The following is a 27196-nucleotide window of genomic DNA, read 5'->3' as shown; positions in this document are numbered from 1 at the left end:
GCTGCTGCTGCTGCTGCTCCCAAGCACCTGGTCTGCTGAGGCATTTGCAACCTCAGATCAAGTTTAGTCTCACAGTTTTTGCTCTCCTGCTGTCCCAGAAATGAGGATAGATGGGAGATAGTGTGGAGAACATGGAGCTGCAATTCAAAATCCCCCCCTCCAGGCTAAGTCTCCCTTGTATAAACTAGAAAGAAATCTACTACACCACTGCTACTGGCGTTAAAGAAGGAAGTGTCGAATTTTGCCACAGTGTTTGAAGATAAAATATCTAAGTAAATAAGTGTACAACAACAAAGCCACATTCACAGTTTGCAAAGCCACGTTCAGCAGGATTAACAGTCCTACATAAATAGCACAATACATACAGACAAATAATACCTACGCCAACACAATGGATGAGTCTCTTAAAGTAGGAAACACTGTCACATAAAGTCCTTTGATCTTTGTGCAGTAAGGATCCTATGGGTGGGTCACAGCCAGCGTGGATTCTTCCAAAAAGCTGGAGAGCAATAAAAGACGGTACTCCTGGTGCCTTATTCACTTAGGCCCCTTCCACACATGCCAAATAATGCGTTTTCAAACCACTTTCACAACTGTTTGCAAGTGGATTTTGCCATTCCGCACAGCTTCAAAGAGCACTGAAAGCAGTTTGAAAGTGCATTATTCTGCATGTGCGGAATGAGCCTTAGCTAAATTATGTTCAAGCACTGTATTAAAATTTGACACTTCCCTCTTTAATGCTAGTAGCAGTGTTGTAGTTCCTAGTTTATGCTTGGTTCTGCTACTACACCTTTACATTTATGATATTTTAATTATCTCTTGAACCAGCACGTACCAGCATATATTCCATTGACTGATGTTACGTTTATTTTTACCTTATTGATCGGATTCTTGCATAAAAAGTTCACAACAACTTGATAAAACTCAACAAAGCTCCTAGAGAGTCTGTCCAAACATCAACATTCTAAACTGTGAGCCAATTCCCTACACGTCTCCTTGCCAGTGGCAACCAATGATACAGAGCAAAGAATTGTGCTCCGTGATGACGTTGGGACCCAGAAGTTAGTATTTGTTGCAGACAGAACAGGGAGAACTCAACATAGTGGCTATTTTGAACATTTCAACCCTCTGCAGGACAGCTACCTCCTTAGGATATGAACTGATATGAAAAGTCAATTTTAAAAAGCCAGTCCACCCACAGATTACAGGAACACAGAGGTGTGTATGTCGTAGAATGGGATCCCCTGCCAGAAGAGGGTCTGGAGCCAAACAGCAAACAAAGGCAAGAGTTTATTTGTAGTTCCTCTTTGCCCCTCTGGAGACACTACAATTCTTAGAGCTACACCTAAGATTGTAAAGAGTGGGAGAGTTGAACAAAAGCGTCAAATCAAATGCGTTATACCAGTATGCTCCTCAAAGAGCCAGGACTGGTTATGGCAGTCAACCTGAATTTGCTGCTGCGTCTTCTGTGAAACAGTCATGAATGAAAATAAAAACATGGAAGTTACCACAGAAGGATATAGGCTAAAATAGAGATGTGTTTGTCGTGGAGCTGTCGGGTCATAAATCATAGGATGTTCCCATGCAAGGGAACTGCTCTTGAGCCTCGCTTATTTTATGTAACAGCAGGTGTGATGGTTGCTGTTACTGCAAGGTTGAAAGTGGAGTGAGAGCAACTGATGAACTTAAAGCACTTTGGCCAACTGTGCAGGAAGGGTTCAAGAATGTAAAATCTGAACCTCCCTTTTCAAGGGTTTCCACAATTCAGAAAGGGGTCACCACTCTGAACATCCATTTAAACTTCAGCTCCTGGGGGAAGGGTGCTGATCTAAAATGAAATAAATAATACAGCTTGAATACCTTGCTAAAAAAGATAAAACAAAGGTAGCTCTTTTTCCTCTAAGCGTCAGTGTCCAAAACATGCCAGCAACCTGGTGTCCTCTTCTCTAGATGAAGTACTCTTCTTTCTCGCCTTTATTGGAAAGATCCTCCATCTGGACTGAGCCTTCTCGATCGGCCTCTCGGTGTTCGTAGGTACGGTAGGTGCCTTTGTTCTTGTACATGTAAATGATGATCAGCACAATGACCGAAAGGAGGGTGACCAAAACCACGGCAATAACAGCTGTATCAAACAAAAAAACCACAACCGGTTATGGTGTTGTGGCTGATCATGGTTAAGGACATGCGTGCTCCTTTCTCACTCTGATCTCTTCCACCTCTTTCACCTTTTTATACTCTTTCTCACGAAAAGATGTTAGTAGATTGTATATTCCTCCGCCACAGAACTCAACATGCCGGACCTCCTTGGTTGTAGAAGGCTCCGCCTGGGTCCTAGTGCCTACCTAGTCCTGCTTCCCCCATTCTGTTTGAAAGTTTGATGACAGTGGTTCAATGAACTATAAATGCTCTTGTATCAAAATACCATGTTCAATAATGCACAAAATAATGGTTTTGACAAATGAAACAAATAAAAAATGAATGATAATTCTCATATTTGTTTGGGACTATATTCTAATGTGGGAGCATACAGTGTTCTCAACGGCTGCAGCTCAACTGACTGTACTAACATCTTTATCTGAGACAGAGTATAGCAGGGTGAAGTATTGACACTCTCACCTGGATAGCAAAATCTCAGCTCTCAGCAGCTAAACAGTGTCGTCCCTGGTTAGTGTTTGGATGGGAGACCATCAAGGAAGTCTGTGTAGAGACAGGCAATGGCAAACCACCTGTGTTTGCCGCTCGCCCTGAAAACCCTGCAAGGCTGCCTTAAGCCGGCTACAATTTGATGGCAGGAGCAGCAGTGGCGTAGGAGGTTAAGAGCTCGTGCATCTAATCTGGAGGAACCGGGTTTGATTCCCAGCTCTGCCGCCTGAGCTGTGGAGGCTGATCTGGGGAATTCAGATTAGCCTGTACACTCCCACACACGCCAGCTGGGTGACCTTGGGCTAGTCACAGCTTCTGGGAGCTCTCTCAGCCCCACCCACCTCACAGGGTGTTTGTTGTGAGGGGGGAAGGGCAAGGAGATTGTAAGCCCCTTTGAGTCTCCTACAGGAGAGAAAGGGGGGATATAAATCCAAACTCCTCCTCCTCCTCCTCCTCCTCCTCCTCTTCTTCTTCTTCTTCACTTTCCACCAGAGGCGTACTGGGGGGAAATGGCGCCCAGAGACATCCATTCTCCAGGGTCCCCGCTAACGCCTGGGGCGGGGTCCAGGACGCCAGAAGACGTCTTGCTGCCTTGCCGTCTTCCTGGTCACATGGGGGGCTGACTTTGCACCCCTCCACGCGACCAGGTCAGTGGCGCCCGGGGACAGAAGGCACCCCCTGTTCCTAGGCAAATACGCCACTGCTTTCCACCATCAGGACCTTGTCTTCACCAGCATTAACCTTGAGGCTGAATTTAAAACCAGGGTTTGAAACTGCTTTGCTACCTTGTTAACACCTGTGCAGACAACACAAAGTTGTGATTAACACTGATGGGGGAGGAAATCATGCACACATGCAGCTCCCTCCTGATCTTTCTTAAGCAGGGTTAGGACAAGGGTGTGATGCTCAAGAGCACCGAGGTCAACATCTAGCATGCTTTGGGTCTTTGTGGGCCATTATTTATGGGACTACACCTAGCCCTGCTTCCCCCATTCGTTTGAAAGTTTGATGACAATAGTTCAATGAACTGTAAATGCACCTTTATCAAAGTACCATGTTCAACAATGCACAAAATAATGGTTTTGACAACTGCAACACACAAAAATGACCAGGAGAACCGGGTTTGATTCCCCACTCCTCCACCTGAGTGGCAGAGGCTTATCTGGTGAACCAGATGCGTTTCTGCACTCCTGCTTGGTGGCCTTGGGCTAGTCACAGTTCTCTCAGAACTCTCTCAGCCCCACCTGCCTCATAAGGTGTCTGTTGTGGGGAGAGGAAAGGAAAGGAGTTTGTAGGCCACCCTGAGTCTCCTTACAGGAGAGAAAGGTGGGGTATAAATCCAAACTCTTCTTTTAAATAAGCCTATCTTTGGAGTGAGCCCTTTGTCCCCTGCTGGAGTCACAGACACCGCAAGCTGCTCTTGGTGTGATTCAGGGGCATAGCTTTATCAAATAGCACTCGGGGCTAACCCTGGGCACCACCCCTTCCTCCACAGCTGCCCCCCACCTCGAACTCCACGTGGAGATCGGGAGCGGAGCCAGCCAGGCTTGCCCACTTTTGATCTCCATGTGGTGATAGGGGGTGGGCCAGGCCTTTTTGATTCTGGCCTCAGCTCCACAGAGCGTTCAGGGTTGGGACACAGTTTTATTTATTTATTTATTTATTTATTTATTTATTTATGGGATTTCTATACCGCCCAATCCCCAAAGGGCTCTGGGCGGTGTACAACATGGATTCCACATACAGTATATAAACAAAACCCCATTAAATTAAAATGTAAGTTTAAAAGTGTACATATTTAAAACGCAGCAGTAATTCAATAAAATGGCGTCAGCAATACCCCAGATTAAACCCTCCCAAAAAAGGGGGAACAAGACAATAACAAAAGTGGGTCCCCTAGATGACAGGGGGACTCCGAAAACCGGAGGAATAGAGTAGAAGGGGCACCTAATCAGCGGCTGGGCACTCCAAAAGCCCGGTGGAACAACTCAGTCTTACAGGCCCTGCGGAATTCACCAAGATCCCGCAGGGCCCGGACAGCTGGAGGGAGAGTGTTCCACCAGGCAGGGGCCAAGGCTGAAAAGGCCCTGGCCCGAGTGGAGGCCAGCCGCATCATTGAGGGGCCAGGAACCACCAGTAAATTGGCCTCTGCTGAACGCAAGGAGTTGCAAGGAGAACATGGCCCTGCAGTGAATCCCCAAGGAAGTGGCACCTGGGGCTCCAGCCCCCCTGCGCCCCCCCTCACTACGCCACTGATGTGCACCGTCATTGAATTTACCTGTCTATATGTGCCCACACAGCACTCTTATCTTGTCTCTCATGAGCATTTAGGAATTACAAGGGCCAAACATTTTTTCAGGCATTGAGTTTGTTTTCCCCAGCCTGACATTAGCTGCTGGGCAGATGTTTCCCAAGTACACAGGCTCCTGGTTTGGATCAGGACCACAGCACAGGCGGAGAAAAGGCCTGCCCCCCCCCCCCAACAGCTCTAAAGGTGCTATTGCTCCACTGGAGGGCTGCAGTACACCTTACTGCTCAGTTGTGAGGATACACTTAAGTAACCCCTCCAGACATTTATTCTAATGCTGAGCACATAAATGTGGAAGTATTTATTGCTCCTGCTGCGGTCCTGAGGTTGGATGGGGGATAGTCCATTCATTAAGCACGCAGTGGGTTGGGCAACCATACCTCCGATGACGGCTACGTTGGTCTCCTCTTCCAGAGTGGGTGTATTCATCATCTTCTTCATAAACATGCTGGTCAGTAGGTCTTCTGCATGAATGACAGAAGAAGGCGGGCGTTATGGATACCTGCAACGTTTTGCAGAAAATGGCACTCATTCTTTACATCAGACCTGGGCATTATACGGCACGCGGGCCACATCCGGTCGCCTTGGCTGCCGGCTTCTGCGGGGCTTTCAAAAGCGCCTCGCTCCCCCTGCCTTTTGGCCCGGCCCTCCACAATATTTTCTGTTTCTTATGCGGCCCCATGGAAAAAATAATTGCCCACCCCTGCTTTCCATTGTATGTTGTTCTTGCAACCCTTGAATGTACGAAGCTGCCGTGTACGAAGGACAGACCGTCGGTCTACAAGCTCATTGCATTCTGCTCTGATGTTTTCCACATGGGGACAGGCTTGCGTGGTTTCCCTATTGCTGGTGTGGCTGCTGATACCGCGCAGCAGCAGCACGGCTACAGCACAGCCGGTCTTCTCACTGTTTCCTGCCCCAGCCCCCAGCAGTTGACCTTAGGTCTTTTTCCACTGAATATCATATGAATATTCTGTTAGCAGTGTGGAGCAGCAGTGGCGTAGGAGGTTAAGAGCTCCTGTATCTAATCTGGAGGAACCGGGTTTGATTCCCAGCTCTGCCGCCTGAGCTGTGGAGGCTTATCTGGGGAATTCAGATTAGCTTCTCCTTCTTCGACATAGTTGGTCCCCACATGCCAGCTGGGTCATATTGGGCTGGTCACAGCTTCGAACTCTCAGTTCGAGTCCATCTTCAGGGTGTTTAGTGCCAGGAGCGCGCGAGATTGGCAATGTCCCTGAGTTCTTCTTGGCAGGAGAGAAAGGGGGGATATAAATCCAAACTCTTCTTCTTCTCTTCTTATAACAATATGTTTAACCTAAAGTCCCAGCTGTTGTTGTTGTTTTTATGTTTAAAAAGCAAGTCTCTCACCCCTATTACTGCAGAGATATGCCTTTCCCCAACTCCACAACGAAAGCAGTGAGGTACTTTTTTAAAAAAATGAAAGATGGGAATTCAGAGAAGAAGAAGAAGAAAAGAAGTTTGGATTTATATCCCCCCTTTCTCTCCTATAGGAGACTCAAAGGGGCTGACAATCTCCTTGCCCTTCCCCCCTCACAACAAACACCCTGTGAGGTAGGTGGGGCTGAGAGAGCTCCGAAGAGCTGTGACTAGCCCAAGGTCACCCAGCTGGCGTGTGTGGGAGTGCACAGGCTAATCTGAATTCCCCAGATAAGCCTCCACAGCTCAGGCGGCAGAGCGGGGAATCGAACCTGGTTCCTCCAGATTAGAACTTTGTATTGTCTGTTTTAATAAAAAAAAAAGAAGAAGAGAAAATGGCTGCTGCAGGGACAGCGTCAGGGAAAATGGCTTCCACGTGGGCAGGAGAAACATGACTGTTGGGCTGGCAGCTCCAAATCAGGAAATCCCTGAAGACCTGGGAGATGGACTTGAGGAGGATGGGTTTGGGAAAGGCTTCAGAAGATTATAATCCCGTACGGCAGGGGTGTCCCACTCTGGCACTTCAGATGTTCATGGACCATCCATGAAGTCCATCAACATCTGAGGCGCCAGAGTTGGACCCCCTTGCCATACGGTCCACTTTCAACCACTGCCATTTTCTCCACGGAAATTTTGGGAGACCTCCAGGCCCTACCTGGAGATTGGCAACCTTATCTATGCAGCAATCATCCTGGTTTGCTGCCATGCTTTTTTAAACCAGATTTGAGAGAGATCAAAGAAAGGCCAGGTAAAGTCCAGGAGGTGCCCGAATGTTCCATGAAAACAAATCATGCTTTCTGATAGCAGCTCTGCACAATCTCAGGCTGTGGGAAGCTTGGCCCGGCGACTTTTGAAATGACGATGCCAGGGACTTTCAGCGTGCCAAGTTTGGGCTCGCTGCTGCGCCGCACCCCTCCCCATTTTGAAGCATTGTGCACTACACCTTTGTAAGTAGGTGAACCATGCCAAGTGAAGCCATGGAGACTTTTAATTCATTCGGTTGGCCTGCACCAATCACTGCACAGAGCAAGCTGCACAGAGCAAACCTTGACTCAAATAACTCTGGCAAGAGATCTTGAAACAACTGGCCCTTGAGGCCGAAACGACGGTGTAGGCAAAAGAACCATTAAAGACACAAGATGATTTGCTCTGCTGGAAGTCTGTGACTTTGGCTCCCACTTTGGAGGGTAGAATAAGCCCAACACTGGTCCATTTCCAAACATTTTCAAGGCTCAGCTAATCAGGATCCCTCCGTTAATTTCTCATTCCGCACAGCAGAGCTGCCGGCAGAAACAAACGTTCTGCCAAGAACTGGTTTCTTCGGAGTTCCCCAAGTTGCCCATGTTCAGATAATACATTTTGGGGTCCAAACTCTTCACATAAATGTTCGACACCAAGGAATTTATGCGCCTAAAAATCCATACCCTGAATAGAGGCCTGGCCCTCTGACCTGAGGTTCTCTTCCTGAAACTTGGCCACTGGTCCCCAACTCTCTTTACTCCTTTATCTCCTGGATGTCTTTTTCTAATTAATTTTCTAGGTTATGTAGCATCCCTACATGCCCTCTAAAAATTTCCCCCACCCCCAAAAGCTTTTGGTCATCAACACACCTCTTTCATGTTTTATAGCAAAGAGTTATCTCCCTCAGTACAAAGGGAAAGATAAGAACATAAGGAACTAGCCTGCTGGATCAGACCAGAGTCCATCTAGTCCAGCACTGACTGCTACTTCCGCAGTGGCCCACCAGGTGCCTTTGGGAGTTCGTGATGCAGGAGGTGAAAGCAAGGGCCTTCTGCCTGCTGCTGCTCCCCGAGGCACCTGGTCTGCTAAGGAAACCTTTGCAATCTCATGATCAATGAGGATCAAGATTGGTAGCCATAAATCGACTTCTCCTCCATAAATCTGTCCAAGCCCCTTTTAAAGCTATCCAGGTTAGTGGCCATCACCACCTCCCTGTGGCAGCATATTCCAAACACCAATCACACGCTGCGTGAAGAAGTGTTTTCCTTTTATTAGTCCTAATTCTTCCCCCCAGCATTTTCAATGTATGCCCCCTGGTTCTAGTATTGTGAGAAAGAGAGAAAAATTTCTCTCTGTAAACATTTTCTATCCCATGCATAATTTTATAGACTTCAATCATATTCCCCCTCACATCCCAGCACATTTACCTGAGTGTGGTGGAGGGGTTGGGACGGCTGCCATGGCATCACTGTTTCCCTCAGGTTGTCAGTTTTTCACGTTGAGAACTTCAAAATCTTTCAAAGCTGGATAGTGGGAAAATGACAGACATTTGTTTTTGACAGCCGTTAACAGTTGTCGACTTCTTCTCTCATTGCTCTTCTCTGTTCGCCTGTGAAACCATCAACTCTTTTTTTCTAGATGACATATCAAAAGGAAACTGAAATTTCAAAAGAGTAAGAACATACTGGGAGGTGACTCAGTGGGATATACGGAGGGACTTGGTGGGATTTCCTTCTGAGAAATCTTGCAAAGAATTCAGGCGGCACTGTCTGCAGGCAACCAGTGATGAACTGCACACAAAGTGGCATCTGAGTTGTAACCCAGATCTCATGGACTAGGAGTCTTAACTTTTGGCACTCATGCTTTCTAGGTGCAGAATTATTGCACTGCTGCCACAGATACAAGGTCCCAAATAATGTTCACAGCCTTGCACAGCCAATGGAATTCCCTCCCCTCAGTAGTTCACGACTTTTAAGGTTCAGATGCCGGAGGAAAACGTTTTTATCTGCTCTGATATTGTGCCTTTCTGGGTTTAAACAGTTTTCAATTGGACTGCTGCCCTAAATTGTTCTAAATTGCTGTCTGAGGGCTGCCAATTTTTATTATTATTATTATTATTATTATTATTATTATTACATTATTACACATATTATTATTATTATTATTATTATTATTATTATTATTATTATAATATACATAACAGCACAAGTGTCTGGAATTCATCTCTGAATATCGAGTCCTTCCCAAGGACCTAGGATATTAGAGGTATTTCAAATAGAATATGTGCAGGAAGTTCCTAGAAGTGCTGCTTCTTAGCATGTGGACTGGATGTTCTGTCCAAGTTTAAGGCTTTCTCCAGATGTTTTTCAAGATTTCTTAGGACCTCCTAGAGCAATCAATTACTTCAGTGTGGGATTACTACTGTTGTTCTTTTCTGCCACAATCTTTCAACTTCAATTTGTTGTTGTTGTTGTTGTTGTTGTTGTTGTTGTTGTTGTTATTATTATTATTATTATTATTATTATTATTATTATTATTATTATTTATTGGGTTTATAGACCGCACTCCCGAGGAGAGGCTCTAGGGTGGTGTACAGTACAGATAGAGAGCAATAATCAATTTAAAAAAAAAAAAATACAATAAATATATGAATTAAGATGGCTCTAATAAAATAAACCCCAAATTCCCATTAAAATGCAGCTTATAAAATTAATATTAATGTTAGCTCCAAGATGGCTTCTTGCTATCAATTCTCTCTGCGACATCACATTGTATATGTAGAGGCGGTAGTCCTCCGTTCATTGACTGATCGCCGGCTGAATTGTTTTAACGTTATTTGTGTTGTTTCTTTCTGCATTGATTTTATTTATAATGTGTTCATTGATGCGATTGGATTTAATGCACTAGATTTTATGCTTTTTGTTTTCTTGTGGGTCACTTGTGAGCTTTTTTGTTTGTTAGACAAACAGAAAAGGCCAAGAGGGGGCCAAGAGAGCAGAAGGCTGAAACTAATGCTCGACTCCTCCTCGGCCCGACCTATCCTCTCACGACACCGGGAATGCAGCTTGTGAGCACTGGAGCAGCATTCAGTGCCACATTCCAATGCCAAGAGGGAGGGCAGCAGTTGCCAGAGGCGTAGGGGGGGGGGAAGAAGGCAGCTTGAGTGGGCGATGCAGCTGTCTTTAGGTGCCTCCTCCATGCTGACCCAGCTCTTCTGAGCCAGGTCAGTGAGGGAATTTTGCACACACACCCCACCATTGCGCCTGGGGTCATTTGACTCCCTCATCCCCGTGGGTAGTACGCCCCAGCAGTGGCGTACCGAGGCAAACTGGAGCCCTGGGTAAAACCTGAGTTTGATGCTCCCATGGCTGACCACCCTCCCCTTCACCATGACCTCAAACAAAGATTTTTTCCACCAGGTGCGCTTCTAAAGTCACCATCATTAATATAGAACTCCACCCCAACTCACTGGAAATCTGAACACAGCAGAAGTATATTTTGAAAACATTTTTCAAAATGCTTTCAAAAAATGTTTTATTACTGGTATGAAAACAATTTATGGTGTTGTATCCAGTCCCCCCCAATTGGGGAAACAGCATCATCTTTCAACCTTATTTAAGCTGGGGACCCTTAGATTCTCCCTTTAAGGTGGATTTAAAAGGAGAATCTTGGCTCCCTCAGTTCAAACAAGTGATGCTGGAATCCACCCCAAACAGCAGCATTATTTTCTAATGAATTGTTGTATCCAGGGAGCCCAGATTCTCCTTTTTAAATCCACCTTAAAGATTAGGAATCTGGGGTCCCTAGGTCAAACAACATTGATGAAAGTGATGATGTTTTGGGGTGGATTATCCCCCACCCTGAAATAGCATCACTTTCAATGTTTAAACTGGGGACCTCAGATTCTCCCTTTAAATCCATGCCAAATGAGGTGGATTTAATAACAACAACAACAACAACTTTTATTAGGCATCGAGAGAATAAAAGAAAGAAAGAAAACAAGCATTGGCAGGAAGGGGATGGATTTAAAAGGAAAATCTGGGGAAATTTAGGGGGTGCCTGCTGTCAGGGGTGCAATTAAGATAGCAGCACCAAAATTTCAGAGTATCTTCTGATGATACCACCCAGGTTTGGTGAAGTTTGGTTCAGGGGGTCCAAAATTATGGACCCTCAAAGGTGTAGCCCCCATCTCCTATTAGCTTCCATTGGAAACAATGGGGGATGAGGGCACTCCCTTTGGGAGTCCATAACTTTGGACTCCCTAAACCAAACCTCACCAAACCTGGGTGATATCTACTGTGAGAGTCTCCCGAAAAATCCCTGAAATTGTGGTGCTGCTAGAATAAGAACTGCGCCCTCTGCAGGCCAAAAACGGAAAAACACTGAAAATACCAAAAAATCCCACAAATCTGCAGTTTTGCGCCCCCCCCACAAGGTGGCGCCCTGGGCAACTGCCCACTTTGCCCAATGGGAGGAACGCCTCTGCGCCCCGGTGGTAGCCGCCTGCTGTCAGAATAATCCCTTCATTGGGGTGGCACAGCCACCACCTCTGGAGATGATTCCTCTGGCACAGCCACCACCCTGGAGAGGATTCCCCCCTGCTTTGTATGGGGCTTTCAGTCTAACTGACCTGACAGGATAATCATTGTAAGGATAAATGGCAGATGACAAAGATGTTGTAGTATGCTTTGATACCCCACCAGGAAGAACTGCAGCATGTAAATATCTAAATGAATAAAACAAATACTGGTGAATTGACAACACAATTAAGTCAACGGTTCAAGACAGAGGCAAGCTGAAGGTGGCAATTGCTGAGTTTAAGAACGGGCAGTGGCGTCGAGGCTTTTGAAAGGGGACAAGACTTTAGAAAAAGCTACACCATTCATGGCAAGGCAAAACTAAGAGGAGATGCACTGCTCAAATTATACGCTGGAAAGGCTGAAAGGCTTTTAATGAATCATTGCAAAATTATGTCACGCCCCAGACTACTAGAATAGTAGTCAAGTAGGTCATACTAAAAGCTAGGAAGGTCAGCGTTCTCTAAAGGGTAAAGTTTCCCCTTCAGTCGTGTTTGACCCTGGGGTACCACTGCATTACATAGGCGTTTTATGGGGTAGTTTGCCATTGTTTTCCCCGGCCAGAGGTGGGATCCAGCAGGTTCTCACCAGTTCCCGAGAGTGGGTTACTAATTATTTGTGAGTGCCGAGAGGGGGTTACTAATTGGGTCTGCTTTTCCGTTAGAAATTCCATTAGGTCCAAAAATCATAAAGTCCTGTTGTTTCCTATGTGGCTGGTTAGCGGAGGTAGAAAACGGGATAATTCTCCCCGTTGGGCTGTTTTAAAAACATGTTTTAGAAATATGGTCAAGTTCCTTGTTTAAGGAAAGTATCCTTTTTTTGATTTCTAGGAACAGAACTAAGTATTTGAAAGTATTAAGTATTTTACAGGCAGTTAATTAGAGGAGAAGTAGTTGTTTCTGGTAGACGATATGACTTGCTATAATGAGTTTAAATTACGAACAGAAAGATACCAGCTGGAAATTAGGAACTTTTTTTTACAGTAAGAGTTTTTTACAGTAACAGAGAAATTATTAACGCCCTTGAATCGTCCGGCCACTACCGTCATTGCCCAGCTCCAGCCCCATTTAGCTACGCCACTGTTTGAATCCCACCACCATGGTTACTAAAATTTTTGGATCCCACCACTGTCCCCGGCTATTCTTTACTCCCTAGCTCATTTACCAACCAGGGAATGGATGGATGGCTGAGTTGACCATGAGCCAGCTGCCAAGAGTCTGATCCCCGACCCTGGGGGGCTCAGACTCCTGGACGTCAGGTGAGTGGTGCAGTGCAAGCACTTAACCACTATGCCAGCGTTCCCTAGCCCCTGCCTAGTTAGTAGATATGTTTGTTCCTGTTTTTCCCCCCGCTACTAGGGTTGATTTTGTTTGAACTGATCATATTTTATTGTGAATTTATATTTTGCCATTCCACCCATTCCAAGGGGAAGCATATGTATTCTTCCAGTGCATCAAATAAATAAATAATTCGAGCACTGATCAGAGGACAGTCACAGAGAGGGAATTCTGCCGCAGAGACGCAGGCCAGGAGCCTGTCCAAAGGCAGAGCCCTAAAGAGGAGGTCAGAGTGAGAGAGAAGACAAGAGGGAGATGAGTCAGAGGCGTAATATCACAGTGAAAGTTGAAATCCAAGAACAGCGAGAACGCTGCCAGAGAAGACGGCAAGCTCAGTGCAAAATTAAAATGGAAATAAAACTGGAAGGAGGGGTGCCTGACGTAAACCAGTTGGGTTGCCAGTCTCTGGGTTGGGAACTACCTGCAGACTTTGGGGGTGGAGCCTAGGGAGGGCGGGGTTAAAAAAGAGGAGGGACTTCACCATGGATAAATAAGACAATTCAAGCACTGATCAGATGACAGTCACAGAGAGGGAATTCTGCTACAGGGTACAATGTCATAAAGTCCATCCTCCAAACCCAGCAGAATTGATCTTGGTCGCCTGGAGACCAATTGTAAAAGCAGAAGTACTCCAGGTGCCACCTGGTGGTTGGCAACCCTAAAAACTAGTGATCCTGATATGACACCCGTTGATATGTTTCCTTCTGTCTTCTTGCTTTTGGGGTCATGGTGACAAAAACTAAAGAATCAGGCATAGAAAAGAAAAAAAATGAACCAGCAAATGATGGGTCGTTCCCTGACAGGCGATACTCCCTCCTCTCCCTTGCATGCCACCCCTCCCTCCCCTCTCCTTGCATTCCACTCCTCCCCCTCCCTCCGCTAGGGTGGGTGGGCCATGTCCAGAAGCTGGGCCCCCTCCCCCTCCCTTGCATGCCACCCTCACTCTCTCCCCTCTCTCACTGCTCTTCCCTTGCATGCCTCCCCCTCCGTCCCTTTCTCTCCCTCCCTCTCTCCCTTGCATGCCACCCCTCCCTCCCCTCCCCCTCCCCCCGCTAGCATGGGTGGGCCATGTCCAGATGCTGGGTCCCTTCCCCCTTCCTTGCATGCCACCCCTCCCTCCCTCCCCTTCCCTTGCATGCCACCCCTCCCTCCCCTCCCCTTGCATGCCAACCCTCCCCCTCCCCCCGCTAGCATGGGTGGGCCATGTCCAGATGCTGGGCCCCTTCCCCTTCCTTGCATGCCACCCCATCCCTCCCTCCCTTGCCATGCCCCTCACCCTCCCTCCTCCTAGGGTGGGTGGGTCATGTCCAGATGCTGGGCCCCCTCCCCCTCCCTTGCATGCCACCCCTTACTCCCTCCCTCCCCCTCCCTTGCATGCCTTGGAAAGCTCTGAATTCTTCCCAGCCAGGGTTAATGAAGCTACATGCCCTCAGCTTGGATATGGACACTGGGTTTCTCATGGCTTTGGGAACGGAAACATCCCCATGTTGATACAGAGGGGTTATTCCTTTAGAAACTGAAGCCAAACAGCACCTCTTCCCCAAAGCAAATCTCAGCTTTCCTCTATTGCTATAGTGCCGGGCGGCATCCAAAGAGCCCAGGAGGCCATGGCCTTTAAGCCTGCCCATTCAGAAACAGCAGCCTCCATCATAGGAAGGCACTTTGCTTGGAACCTCTCAACAAATGGCAGCCATTTTGTGGTGGCATCCATTACCCTTCCTCCAAATTCCAGAACTACCTGCAGACTCAACAATGAGAGAGGCCCCCTATATAACAAGCCACCGAAGATGCAAAGGGATAGAAATGGTGTAGCTGCGACTGGTGCAATAGACTTTGGCAAGGAGCAGGCCAATATTGCCGGTACGGTCTTCAAGAAGAGATGTGTGAGAAAAGCAATCATCTCTGAATAAGAAGAAAAGACCAATGGCTGTATTTAGGGTTGGCAGCTCAGGGTCAGGAAACACCTGGCGATTTTGAGGAGCAGTGGGTTTGGAGAGGGGAGGGAATTCAACTGGAGACAACACCATAAAGTCCACTTTCCAAACTGGCCATTTTCTCCAGGTGAACAGACCCCTCTTACCTGAAGATCAGTTATACTTCCGGAGATCTCCAGCCCTCACCCAGAAGTCGGCAACCCTGGCTGTATCTGGGCCAAACTACCACTTGTGGCCTGATTCCGCACAGCAAATGTATAATGGGTTGCCGTTGTAATAAAGCAGTGATGGTGAACCTTTTTGAGACCAAGTGCCCAAATTGCAAACCCAAACCCACTTCTATTTATCTCAAAGTGCCAGACCTGACGGCCATTTAACCTGACTTCACTGAGGTTTTAGCTTCAGAAAAAACGGTTGGCTCAATGCGAGGCGCTACTTGGAAGTAAGCTTGGTGGTAGTCGGTGGCTTGGCTTTGAAGCAACCGTGCAGCTCTTCCAACGGGTGAATATGACCCTAGGAGGGTTTACTCAGAAGCAAGCCCCATTGCCAGCAACCGAAGCGCTACTCCCCAGGTAAAAAGGATCGGCTTTAGTTCTTCGCATGAAAATCTCAGTGGGGAACCTTAACAGCACTTAACAGGGTTACCTACACTGCTTCCCCAAAACTAGGTCTTAGGTTTAATGCTATTAATCGAGGCCAGCGGCCCAGGCCAGCCTAGATGGGGGGGGGGGGCTCTGTTTGCACGTGCCCACAGAGAGGGCTCTGAGTGCCACCTCTGGCACCCGTGCCATAGGTTCGCCACCACCGTAATAAAGGAATCTGTTTTCCTGTCTAGCGGTTCACAGACGTCCCTGCAGGCAGCCACTGGAGCCCATGGAAACAACCCGGATTGCTTTGGTGGCTTTGCTTGGAGGCACTTCTCCCTTTTTTTTAACATTTCCTACTAGCTGCGCAGGCATGCAGAGATGAACCCCCACGGCCATGCCGATCGTCCCACAATATGACTGGCTGCACGTGCCTAGTAATGAAGATGCAATCTCCGCATAAAAACATTTTTTTAGCGAAAAGGCGCCTCCCTGGAACAGCCAGGCAGTGGCGGAGGGCGTGGTGGAAGGGAGACAAATAAAGAGCCTCCTGTCTAGTCGTTCACTTGGGAGTAGCTCCAAACCGGGATTTTTCAAAAGAAGGCCCTTTCCCCACTTCATTTTAAATGCCCCGCTACTCTCCGCAAGTGGCCAGCTGGGCCCCAATTGCACTCCCACGTGAGGGGCTGACAACAAGAGCCGGCCTTCGACGCTACCGCTCTGCGCCCGCTCAGTTGCGCTGCATCCCTGGGATGCTGGCGAACGGGCGCTTTTGGATGACTTGGCACAGAGCGAGTCGTGCCTGGACGCTCGGATCGCCACCAAGGCTAGGATGCCAAGGCCATACAGAAGCACGGCAGCAGGAGAAGTGGGAGGTCTGAAGTTGCTAGTTTAGCGATTTTCAAAAAACTCAGGCTGGGGGAATAAAACGGGGTAGGCTTGTTTTGGAAACAAGTCCTGTGCGAAGCCCCCCCGCCCCACCCCACCGGTTTTATAGCCTCCCACACCCGTGCTTGCTTGCCCATGCGGAATCAGCCATGAACCTAACAACAGGCCAACAACCCCCTTTTCACTGCGAGGTCCACATGGTGGGGGTGGGGAGCAGAGGAAGACTTGAAATTGACAAGGGGTGCCGTTAACCCTCTTGCCACCTACCAGCAAACCCCTCCTTCCCTCCCTCCCTCCCAGGTAGACCTGCTCCCTGCAAGGCTCCAGACCAAATACCTGCTTTTTGAGTCTGCAAGGAAGCCAGCCGGCCCCTTCCGCACACGCCAAATAATGCGTTTTCAAACCACTTTCACAACTGTTTGCAAGTGGATTTTGCGTCTTCGCACAGCTTCAAAGAGCACTGGAAGCAGTTTGAAAGTGCATTGTTCTGCATGTGCGGAAGGAGCCCAGTTTCCGCAAGGGCAAGAAGCTGGAGGAAACAGGAGCAAAACCAGATGAAGGTCTCTATAGCATGCCATGAAAATGGCAGCAACCGGGAGGGAGAAAAAGACTCCGTAGGGGTTCGCAGAGCAGGCAAGTGTACATGGCTGTGAGGATCGCAGAAGGGCAAGCTCTAGCAGGCTAAGAAGTAAGAACTATGTGAATAGAGGCAGGCCCCAGAGAATAGGGAGGGCCAGGCCGAGATAGAGACCAGGCTAGGAGGCTAAAGCCAGAAGCACAGCCAAGGCCCATTTCAGCAGCTAGGCCGCATTCCCTGGCATGTGCACTTGCCAGACGGGGGCTGGGGCGGGCAACAGAATAAAGTGTTGGTGGAGCAATAAGGGCAGCACCTGGCAGCTGCTTCTCACCTTTCTCAGGGGCAGAAACCAGGCATCCCCCAAGGCAAGACTCTCCTCTCTGGCAATGTGCTTCCAGGGGTGGCCTGTCTGGAGGCCACACCCCTAAACTAGGTCCAAGGAGGGAGATAAGGAGCTTTCCGTTTTGGAGTTTTCAGTTTTGGATAAGAACATAAGAACAAGCCAGCTGGATCAGACCAGAGTCCATCTAGTCCAGCTCTCTGCTACTCGCAGTGGCCCACCAGGTGCCTTTGGGAGCTCACAGGCAGGGGAGGGGTGAGAGCAATGGCCTTCTGCGGCTGCTGCTCCCGAGCACCTGGTCTGTTGAGGCCTTTGCAATCTGAGATCAAGGAGGATCAAGATTGGTAGCCATAGATCGACTTCTCCTCCATAAATCTGCCCAAGGCCCTTTTAAAGCTATCCAGGTGAGTGGCCATCACCACCTCCTGTGGCAGCAGCATATTCCAAACACCAATCACACGCCGCGTGAAATAGAAGTGTTTCCTTTTATTAGTCCTAATTCTTCCCCCCAGCATTTTCAATGAATGCCCCCTGGTTCTAGTATTGTGAGAAAGAGAGAGAAATTTCTCTCTGTCAACATTTTCTACCCCATGCATAATTTTGTGGACTTCGATCATATCCCCCCTCAGCCGCCTCCTCTCCAAACTAGAGTCCCAAACGCTGCAGCCTCTCCTCATAGGGAAGGTGCTCCAGTCCCTCAATCATCCTCGTTGCCCTTCTCTGCACTTTTTCTATCTCCTCAATATCCTTTTTGAGATTCGGCGACCAGATAACAGGATCTGGGCTTATCTGGGCTGTGGTCACCTGGTTATCATTGGGGGGGGGGGGGGGGCAGCAGATATCTTTTTTTTAATGCTCTGATGCATTTTTCATCAGGAACAGGGAAGCGTTACAGCAACGGCCAATTCCACACAGTGTGATTGGCCACTTCAGTTGAAGGGGTAAGGTCTATAGCTCATTGCCATCAATCCCACTTCTCGGCAGTCTACGGCTGGGCAGGGGAAATGGAACCACGACAGGATTTGGTTGTTATGGGAGCAAAATGGCCTGCTGCTTTTTCGTTTGCGTTTGCTTAAAGAGGCGCTACTTAGCCATTCAAATAAGCAAGACAACAAGGGTAAATCCCTGTAATCTTATGGCCACAATAAGACCCTTGATGGGCCTTTCCCCACTTCTCCTGCTGCCGCCGTCGCTGCGTGCTGCTCTGAGCGCGCGGCATCCCTAGCGCGTTTGGAAGTCGCTACGTCCCCGCGGTCTCGGCGCTGTGGTCATCCAAAGGCGCCGTTTTCGCCAGCGCCAGGGATGCTACTTGCAGCTGAAGCGGGCTAGCATAAGTACGGCAGCTGCCGGGCGACCTGGCGCTGTTGCCGCCCCTCACGTGGGGAGTGCAGTGGGACCCCGCGCTACTTGCGGAGAGTAGCGCGGGGCTTAAGGTAAGTGGGGAAAGGGCCGATATCTTACTTGTTTTGCTCCAAGGAGGGAACTGCTAGCGTGGTGGCGAACCTTTGGCACTCCAGATGTTATGGACTACAATTCCCATCAGCCCCTGCCAGCACGGCCAATTGGCCTGACCATCCAATTGGCCATGCTGGCAGGGGCTGATGGGAATTGTAGTCCATAACATCTGGAGTGCCAAAGGTTCGCCACCGCTAGCCCATTAGTCTTCCCAGTGTGAGGATTCCCCAGCTACCAGTCTGTCATCTGAGACATTACAAAACCGCAACAAAAGTCAACCAGCTAAATACAGCAGTTTCCCTGTACTGGGATAGACACGATAGCTAGGGGTGCCAGCCTCCAGTTGGGACCTGGGGATGCCCTGGAATTATACCTCATCTCCAGACTACAGAGATCAGTTCCCCTGGGGGGGAAATGGATGCTCTGGAGCAGTGGGTCTCAACCTTCCTAATGCCGCGACAGAATAAAGTGTTCCTCATGTTGTGGTGACCCCCAACCCTAACATTTATCCATTTTGCAGATGGAGAACACCGATGCAGAGAGTCTTAGGCGACCCCTATGAAAGGGTCGTTCGACCCGCAAAGGGGTCGCGACCCACGGGTTGAGAACCACTGCTCTAGAGGGTAGACACCGTGGCGTTTGCACCCCACTGAGGTCCCTGTCCTCCCCAGGCGCCATCCCCAAATGTTAAGGTTTTTCCAGTCTGGATCTGGCTACCCTATTCCCCCACCCCACCCCCTGCCATACCCTGCCAGTGGCCAGGTGGGAATTGATACCCCATTGGCCTTTCCAGTATGATTCCCCAGCGACCAGTTGGGGATACGCTTGGCAGATATGGTTTCCACTGTACACACCATGCCCAACATCTTCCTGTCTGGTATTTTGGAAAGAGAGAAACTCTCAGAAAGGACAAACACTGGCAACTCGGCTTTTCATCGGTGAAAACTTCAGAGGCTGAAGCAGGTATACTCAAAAGTTACGATCCATTTTATTCAACGGGGCTTATTCCTGGGGAAGAGTTCGTGAGATTGCAGCCCTATCTACTGCCTTTCTTCCCCTGTTTGCCCTGACCAGTCTTGGAATCAGATATTCATTGAGTTCAAATGTCAACATATCTTGTCCTTGTCCAATTGTTTTGCTTTTGCTCTTGTAGTGGCCTTGACAACTTGTGAACAATCTGGCCACAAGTGGATTCAGTACTGAAAAGTTGACTGAAACCTCTGCCTGCACAGCTGATTGTGTTCCAGAAAAATAAAGCAGACACCTGAGGCACATCTACATTTTAAACTGATTTAAGCCTGTAATCAGTTTAACTGACCTAGTTTATTCCTAGTAACCCCAGACAGTGCGGGTTTGTGAGGGTGCTGTATGTTGCCTACCAATCCTAGGTTACGCCCCACAACTAAAGTAGGTTTACTTTAGCTTGGCTCCGCACATGAACAGCCATGACAAACTAGTGATGCAGACGTATGTGCTTTGCAGACTTAAATAGATTAATAGTAATTTTCTCTTTGTGGAGAATATTGAGAATGTTATTGGGAAGTTTTGAACTAGAATTTGGGAGATCACATCTGCCATGCAAGCTTGCTGGGTGACCTTGCGGCAGTTATGTAAGTCACAGGTGACTTATAGTGATCTGGTAGTTTTCAAATGAAGAGGCAAAGGTGGCTTGCTATATGCTTTCCTCTGGACTTCTTGGAGGTCTCCCATCCAAGTACTAACCAGGACAGACTCTGCTTAGCTTCTGGGATCTGACAAGATCAGGTCATACTGGACCAGGGGTAGGGAACCTGCGGCTTGAGAGCCGCATGCGGCTCTTCTGCCCTTGCACTGTGGCTCCACGAGCCGAGCCGCCACCCCCATCCTTGCACCAACTGCCCACGGTCGGCTGGACCGTGCCGTGGGCTTCCCCTCTCGCCTGCCCCGTTGGAGCGGGGTGGGCGCTTTCCCGGCAGCCGGTGAGGCCGAGCCGCTGGCTTCATCCTTGCCCGCCCTGCAGGCAGCAGGGCGGGCGCATCCATGCGCTTCTCAGAATGAGTAAAAGGTTAAAAAAAACCCCTATATATATAGTGTTATCTTTATTTTAAATGTCAAAAATTATTTGCGGCTCTGAGTGTTTTCTTTTCCCGTGGAAAACGGGTCCAAATGGCTCTTTGAGTGTTAAAGGTTCCCTACCCCTGTACTGGACCATCCAGGTCTGGGGAACAACCTTCATACAGGGTACAAAGTCCTGGGATGACAATACTTTTAGTATCCCATGTAAAAACTCCCTAAAAGTTTCAACAATACTTAGCAGTAAGTCCTTTAATGTGGCTCTCTCTCTCTCTCTCTCTCTCTCTCTCTCTCTCTCTCTCTCTCACAAGGAGCTACCCAAAGAATTCTGGTCTTTGGAAGCCACCTGGGAGTTTTACTTCTCGTTCCAGAACTGATGTCACCATTCCACCCCCACACTGTGCCGGTAAATTGGTGACTCACTGCTGGTTTCATACATTCCAGTTTCCTGGGCCTCCTCAACCCTCTCAAATTGTGATAGTCGTGGTTGTGGGGAAGTCAGCTGCCACTGACCACTTCTAGTGTACATTGTGTTTATTTAATTTAGTTAAAGGATGAGAGCACCACACAGCAAAGTCAGCTGCTTAGTGATGAAACTTTTGACTTAATCTATGGGCGCCTTCTACAAACACCCAACATTTGGTTTAGGCTCCTATTTACCTCCCCAGGGCAGGGATTTACGCACCCTGGTCCCTACCCCCCCCCCCCCCCCGCAAGAAACTGAAGAGCAGGAGGAGAATGTCACCCACATAGTGATGCCCTACAGATTTTTTTAGTATCTGTGGTGAAGACCATAAAAACTAAGAGAGGCAGCCTAGAGCATCACCTGGAAGTGACGTCACACCCTGTCCAGTCTACTCTTTCCCCACATTCTGCCCCCCCCCCATCTTCCAGTGTTTCCTCTGTTAGTCTTGGGGACCCTGACCTGGTCAGTAGGAATCAGTCTGATCATCAACCACTGTTCTTGCTGTTTCATTTGTCCCCTATTCCATCAGATACAGGAGCCGCGTGGCGTAATGGTTAAGTGCTTGCACACTCACACGGTCAGGAGTTCGAGCCCCCTGGGGGTCAGATATCCTGGCAGCTGGCTCATGGTCAACTCAGCCATCCATCCATTCCTTGGTCGGTAAATGAGTACCTAGCACATAGCTGAGGGGTAAGGAATAGCCGGGGAAAGCAATGGCAAACTACCCCACAAAAACGGCTTGCCTGTGAAATCACTGCTTGCAGTGGTACCCCAGGGTCGAACACGACTGAAGGGGAAACTTTATCTTTACCATCAGATACAAAGTGCCTCTCTCTCTCAAACCCCCAGCACAATGTTTTGACTCATTTGTGCTACAGGTCCCCCCCGCCAAAACACATTCGATTGCAAGACTCAGGGACTGAAAAAAGAGATGGACAGTCATGTCAATGCACACTGTGACTATTAAAATGTTATGATTTGTTAAACAAAAGGAGAGTTTTAATGACTTGCATCTATTGCTAGAATTAAAAGGCTTGGGGGAATAGGCAGTGGAAATGGGCAAAAACTGGTTAGCTCAACATCTAATTATCATTCATAATTTTACAATAAAGGTTTCTAAAAGCCTTTTATCATAAAATCAAATATTGTCAGTTATATTAATGAATTCATTCAGGGCCGTTTCAAATAATTAAAAGACGCCGGATGCATTTTGATAAAAGCAGCCCGACTAATAAGTCGTTCCGAGTACCCACAGTTCAAAGCGGAGTATCGTTTTTTTCTGGCCCCATTACGCAACTCTCCCCAGACAATTCATCTACATGTCACATTTGCTCATCTGAATAAGATATGGAACATTAAGGGGAAAAACTTGAGCAATCAAAGCTCTTTCCAAATGCTGCATGAAACTGTCGCTCTAGCTTTTTGCACGGTACTCTCAGGTTGTGGTTAGACAACATGTTGGTGTTTTGGTAGGGGCCCGAAACCGGAAACTGTATTGCTTGAACCAAGAAGAGAAGTGGGGAAGTAGCTCCTGGCATCCTGTCACAAATCAAGGTGTTGAGCTGGGACAGATGAAAAACTTCCCAACTGAGCCGAGAGGTGTGAGTTTTGATGGTGCTTTTCGTATTGGCCTTCTGAACGTAACAGTCAGTCAGAGAACTGCACACGTCAAGGTGAAATAACTGGTTACTAAAAAACCAGCTGGCCAGCAACTCTAATTCTTTTTTCTTAAAATGCTGCTTCTGGAGGGTGCGAAGGTTGGCCTTTTTGTTGGCCAAGACATTTCCTGGACCGTATTCAGGAGAGCCACCCTAGTTGAAAGGTTGAGGCTCTTCCTCACAAAGAATGCTACCACTTAGGCTTGCCAACTCTGGATTGCCAAATTCCTGGAGATTTGGGGGTAGAATCTGGGGTGGGCAACATTTGGGGAGGGGAGGGACCTTGGTGGGGCATAATGCCCTAGAGCAGTGGTGGCGAACCTATGGCACGGGTGCCAGAGGTGGCACTCAGAGCCCTCTCTGTGGGCACACACAAACAAAGTGCCCCCCCACATCTAGGCTGGCCTGGGCCGCTGGGCTTGATTATTAGCATTAAACCTAAGACCTAGTTTAGGGGAAGCAGTGTAGGTAACCCTGTTAAGTGCTGTTAAACCCCACTGATTTTCATGTGAAGAACTAAAGCGTGATCCTTTACCTGGGAGTAAGCTTGGTTGCTGGCAATGGGGCTTGCTTCTGAGTAAACCCTCCTAGGGTCATGATTCACCCGTTGGAAGAGTTGCAGTTGCTTCAAAGCAAAACCACCGACTACCACCAAGCTTACTCCGGAGTAACGCACGCCTCGGAGCCAACCATTTTTTCTAAACGAAAACCTCAGTATTCAGGTTAAATGGCCATATTGGCACTTTGCGATAAATAAATGGGTTTTGGGTTGCAATTTGGGCACTCGGCCTCGAAATGGTTCGCCATCGCTGCCCTAGAGCCCAACTTCCAAAGCCATTTCCTTCAGGGGAACTGATGTCTGCGATCTGGAGAGGAGTTGTAATTTCAGCACTCTCTAGTTCCCATCTAGTGCGTGAAAAAGCCTACCACTACCTTCTTTTCCTCACCAGGACAATCGTCCAACCAGAGTCATTTTGAGGAGAAGGCACTGGCCTCTATCTCTTCTTCCTTTTGAGGGGGGCAGTCCAGGCCTAGGCACAGACCTCTTTGTACTAACACGTGGCCCAGGGGCAGAGTGAGGGGGAATGCCACCCAGATTGCGTGCGCGCCCTGTGCTCCTGCTGCAGCGCCGTCTGCCCCGGAACGCCCCGACCATGCCCCTGCTGCGCCGTACGCCCGAGGCGTCGCGCCCCACCCGGCCCCGTTGGCACTACGCTACTGTGTGGGCCACCATCTTCACATGACACAGTAGCCACGAGGACAGGGACACAGGGTGCCACTCCAGCTTTAGAAATTCAGGGAGATTTGGTGGCAGAGTCTCAGGAAAGCAGAGGACAGGGAGAGGAAGGAGATCGGCAAGGATTTGATTTCATAGAATCCATCTTCTCAAGCTGCTGTTTCCTGCAGGAGAACTGATCTCTAGTCTGGAGATCATTCTAGGTCTAAGGTTGCCACTGTCAGATGATGGCTGGAGATAATCTGGGATTACAGCTCTCAGGCAATAGAGATCAATTCACCTGGAGAAAACAGGCGCTTTGGAAGATGGAGTCTATAGTATTACTGTAACATCATGTGAAGGGAAGGGACTTCAATACTATTACACCCCATTGAAGTTCCTCCCCTTCACAAACTCCACCCTCCTCAAGCTCCAACCCCCCAAATCTTCACATATTTCTCAACCGGAAGCTGGCAACCTTAGGCCCCACCTGAATGATGGCAACTCTAACGCCACACCCTCTCCAGCGATCTCAACACTGCCGTAGTTGACCTGGATGAGTGACAGATCCGGGCCAGAAGTGATGTCAACCTTTTCCCAATTCTGTTTTTATTTCCCAGCTTGCCTTTGTGAGAAGGTAATTTTTACAAGCTGTGATATTAAAAACCTTTTTCTGCTTGATTTATCTTTGCTCTCAATCACCCCCCCCCCCAATTGTTTTTTTGGGGGTGGGGAGCGCGGCAGGAGTCTATTGGGCGATCGCTACATGTAATTGCACGCCCCATCAGAACTGCCTAATTATTTAAAGAAAAACTGTGTGGGGAGCAAAGTCTTATGTGCAGAAGGTCACACTAGAAACCCAAACCAAAACATTCCTCCCAAACTTCTGGCATCTATCAGATGCTTGTGTTCATGTAACCTGAACTCCTGTAGACTTTAAACTGAGATGGAAAAACTGTGAACAATAATCAATGGACAAACTATAAATTGACAATGTGAAAAGTTCCTTCCCTCCAAGTTTAGTATCATTAATGAAAAGAACCTTGCCGAACGCAGCCATTAGAGATGTCGCTTGAAGTTTCCCTTGGCTTTTTGTACTCTATGCACTTTATGCTTGCTTTTCATTCTCTGATTATTTATTGAGGACTAGCTGCTTGCGTTTTTAAGATTTATGTGCAGGGAAGGAAGAGAAGATGGCAAAAGGCCACGATGCACAGCCTTTGAGGACTCTGTGATGGAAATGCCATCGCACAACAGCAATAGAAAGCGTGCATTCCCCTTTTTACATCTTTCCACTTTTAAAACTTGTTTCTCACGGTGCGTCAAATGAGCCTTTTCTGAGAAATCACTCTGCAGATCAGCCTGTCTTTTCTCGAAGGAATTTGAAAGGAGCACATGGTTCTTATTCATCATCAGAACAACTCTGTGCATTTGTTTAGCCAGATCAGAAAGTGCCTGGCCCAAGATCACACAGGGAGATCCCAGGCCTACCAGATCCTTGTATCACACTGACTGCACAGTGTATATTAGGGGGAAAGAATGCAAGAATTGGTCGCTGATTGACGTTAGTGAACACATGCGCAAAGCGGATCAGAACTCTGTCTCAACTGTAGTTACACACTCTCCCTTTGTCTCTAAATTAGACCCCCTCTTACCTGTCACGATGACATTGGATCAAAAGAATAACAATAATTCCACGTGTTGCTCTTTGAGCTCCTGCTCCCGGTCTCTCTTCCAGCTCCAGTTTCTTTCAGTGGCTGCTTAGCTTTCTGGTGGCTAGGCTAAGGCGTTCCCCCTTCCCGCCTCACATTTCCAGTTTCACTACATTGATAATAAACAGCGCAGTCATCAGAAGGCCTCATTAACTCTTTGTGAGACACAGAGAGAGAGAGACACAGTGCCCACAAACTACTGCCTTGTGCTTAGGAACTGGGTCAGAGGGCTTGTAGGTTCGTCAGGGCTTGCTTTATTAAAACGTCTTGCTTTTGCAAAAAGCTAGTAAGAGTCAAGGGTCAAAGCAAACAAAAACAATGCGTGTGATCCCCTAACTCCCATCTTTCTGGGAGCATGTGATACTTTACATGTGAGAGCAGCAGCGGCGTAGTGGCTAAGAGCAGGTGCACTCTGATCTGGAGGAACCAGGTTTGATTCCCAGCTCTGCCCCTTGAGTTCTGGAGGCTTATCTGGGGAATTCGGATTAGCCTGTGCACTCCCACACAATCCAGCTGGGTGACCTTGGGCTAGTCACAGCTTTTCGGAGCTCTCTCAGCCCCACCCACCTCCCAGGGTGTTTGTTGTGAGGGGGGAAGGGAAAGGAGATTGTCAGCCCCTTTGAGTCTCCTACAGGAGAGAAAGGGGGGATATAAATCCAAACTTTTCTTCTTCTTCTTTACACCCTCAGTGTAACTTTTTAGTGGGGTACAGAAACAAACTTGGGGGCAAACTACTTTTACTGCTTCATGTCAGTCAGTGGCGTAGTGTCAACAGGGTGGGGGGGAGACGCCCTGGGCAGCACCGCAGTGGGGCCGTGGCTGGGCTGTGGAGGGGTGTGGCGGGGGCATTCCGGGGCGTGGCAGTGCTGCGGCAGGGACGCAGGGTGCGTGTGCCCCGGGTGCAGTTCCTCCTCACTCCGCCCCTGCTTCATGTACATCGTGGTGTAGTGGTTAAGAGTGGTGGACTCTAATCTGAAGAAAGGGGTTTGATTCCCCACTCCCTCACAAGTGTAGCAGACCCTTATCTGGTGAACTGGATTTGTTTCCCCACTTCTACACACGAAGCCTGCTGGGTGACCTTGGGCTAGTCACAGTTCTCTCAGAGCTTTCTCAGCTCTACCTGCCTCACAAAGTGCCTGTTGTGGAGAGAGGAAGGGGTGGAGTTTGTCAGCCACTTTGAGACTCCTTATGATTGAGAAAAGAAGGGTGTAAATCCAAAACTCCTCCTCCTCAAAACCTCTGCACTCAAACTACTGCTGTGAAGGCATTCA

General features: G+C 48.3%; 1 protein-coding gene across 1 annotated transcript; it reads right to left on the bottom strand.

Moving 5' to 3' along the window:
* Positions 1–844: 844 nt before the first annotated feature.
* LOC125428993 (small cell adhesion glycoprotein) lies at positions 845–26017 on the bottom strand. The gene is made up of 4 exons (XM_048489697.1): positions 25869–26017; positions 8557–8652; positions 5332–5415; positions 845–2122 (listed from the first exon to the last, which is right to left on the bottom strand). The coding sequence occupies exons 2-4, from the start codon at positions 8588–8590 to the stop codon at positions 1947–1949; spliced, it is 294 nt and encodes a 97-aa protein (XP_048345654.1). The 5' UTR covers positions 8591–8652; positions 25869–26017; the 3' UTR covers positions 845–1946.
* Positions 26018–27196: the final 1179 nt, after the last annotated feature.

This window comes from Sphaerodactylus townsendi, linkage group LG03 (assembly GCF_021028975.2).
Source record: "Sphaerodactylus townsendi isolate TG3544 linkage group LG03, MPM_Stown_v2.3, whole genome shotgun sequence".
NCBI classification, from domain to species: Eukaryota; Metazoa; Chordata; class Lepidosauria; order Squamata; family Sphaerodactylidae; genus Sphaerodactylus; species Sphaerodactylus townsendi.
The sequence above is the reverse complement of the archived record's forward strand: the minus strand, read 5'-3'. Positions and strand labels throughout refer to the sequence as shown.

Coding starts and splice junctions, on each gene's coding strand:
- LOC125428993 (XM_048489697.1), bottom strand. CDS start 8,590: ATGGCAGCCGTCCCAACCCCTCCACCACACTCAG. Junction 5,416..8,556: donor AACCCCTCCACCACACTCAG/GTAAATGTGCTG, acceptor TCATTCATGCAG/AAGACCTACTGACCAGCATG. Junction 2,123..5,331: donor CAACGTAGCCGTCATCGGAG/GTATGGTTGCCC, acceptor TGTTTGATACAG/CTGTTATTGCCGTGGTTTTG.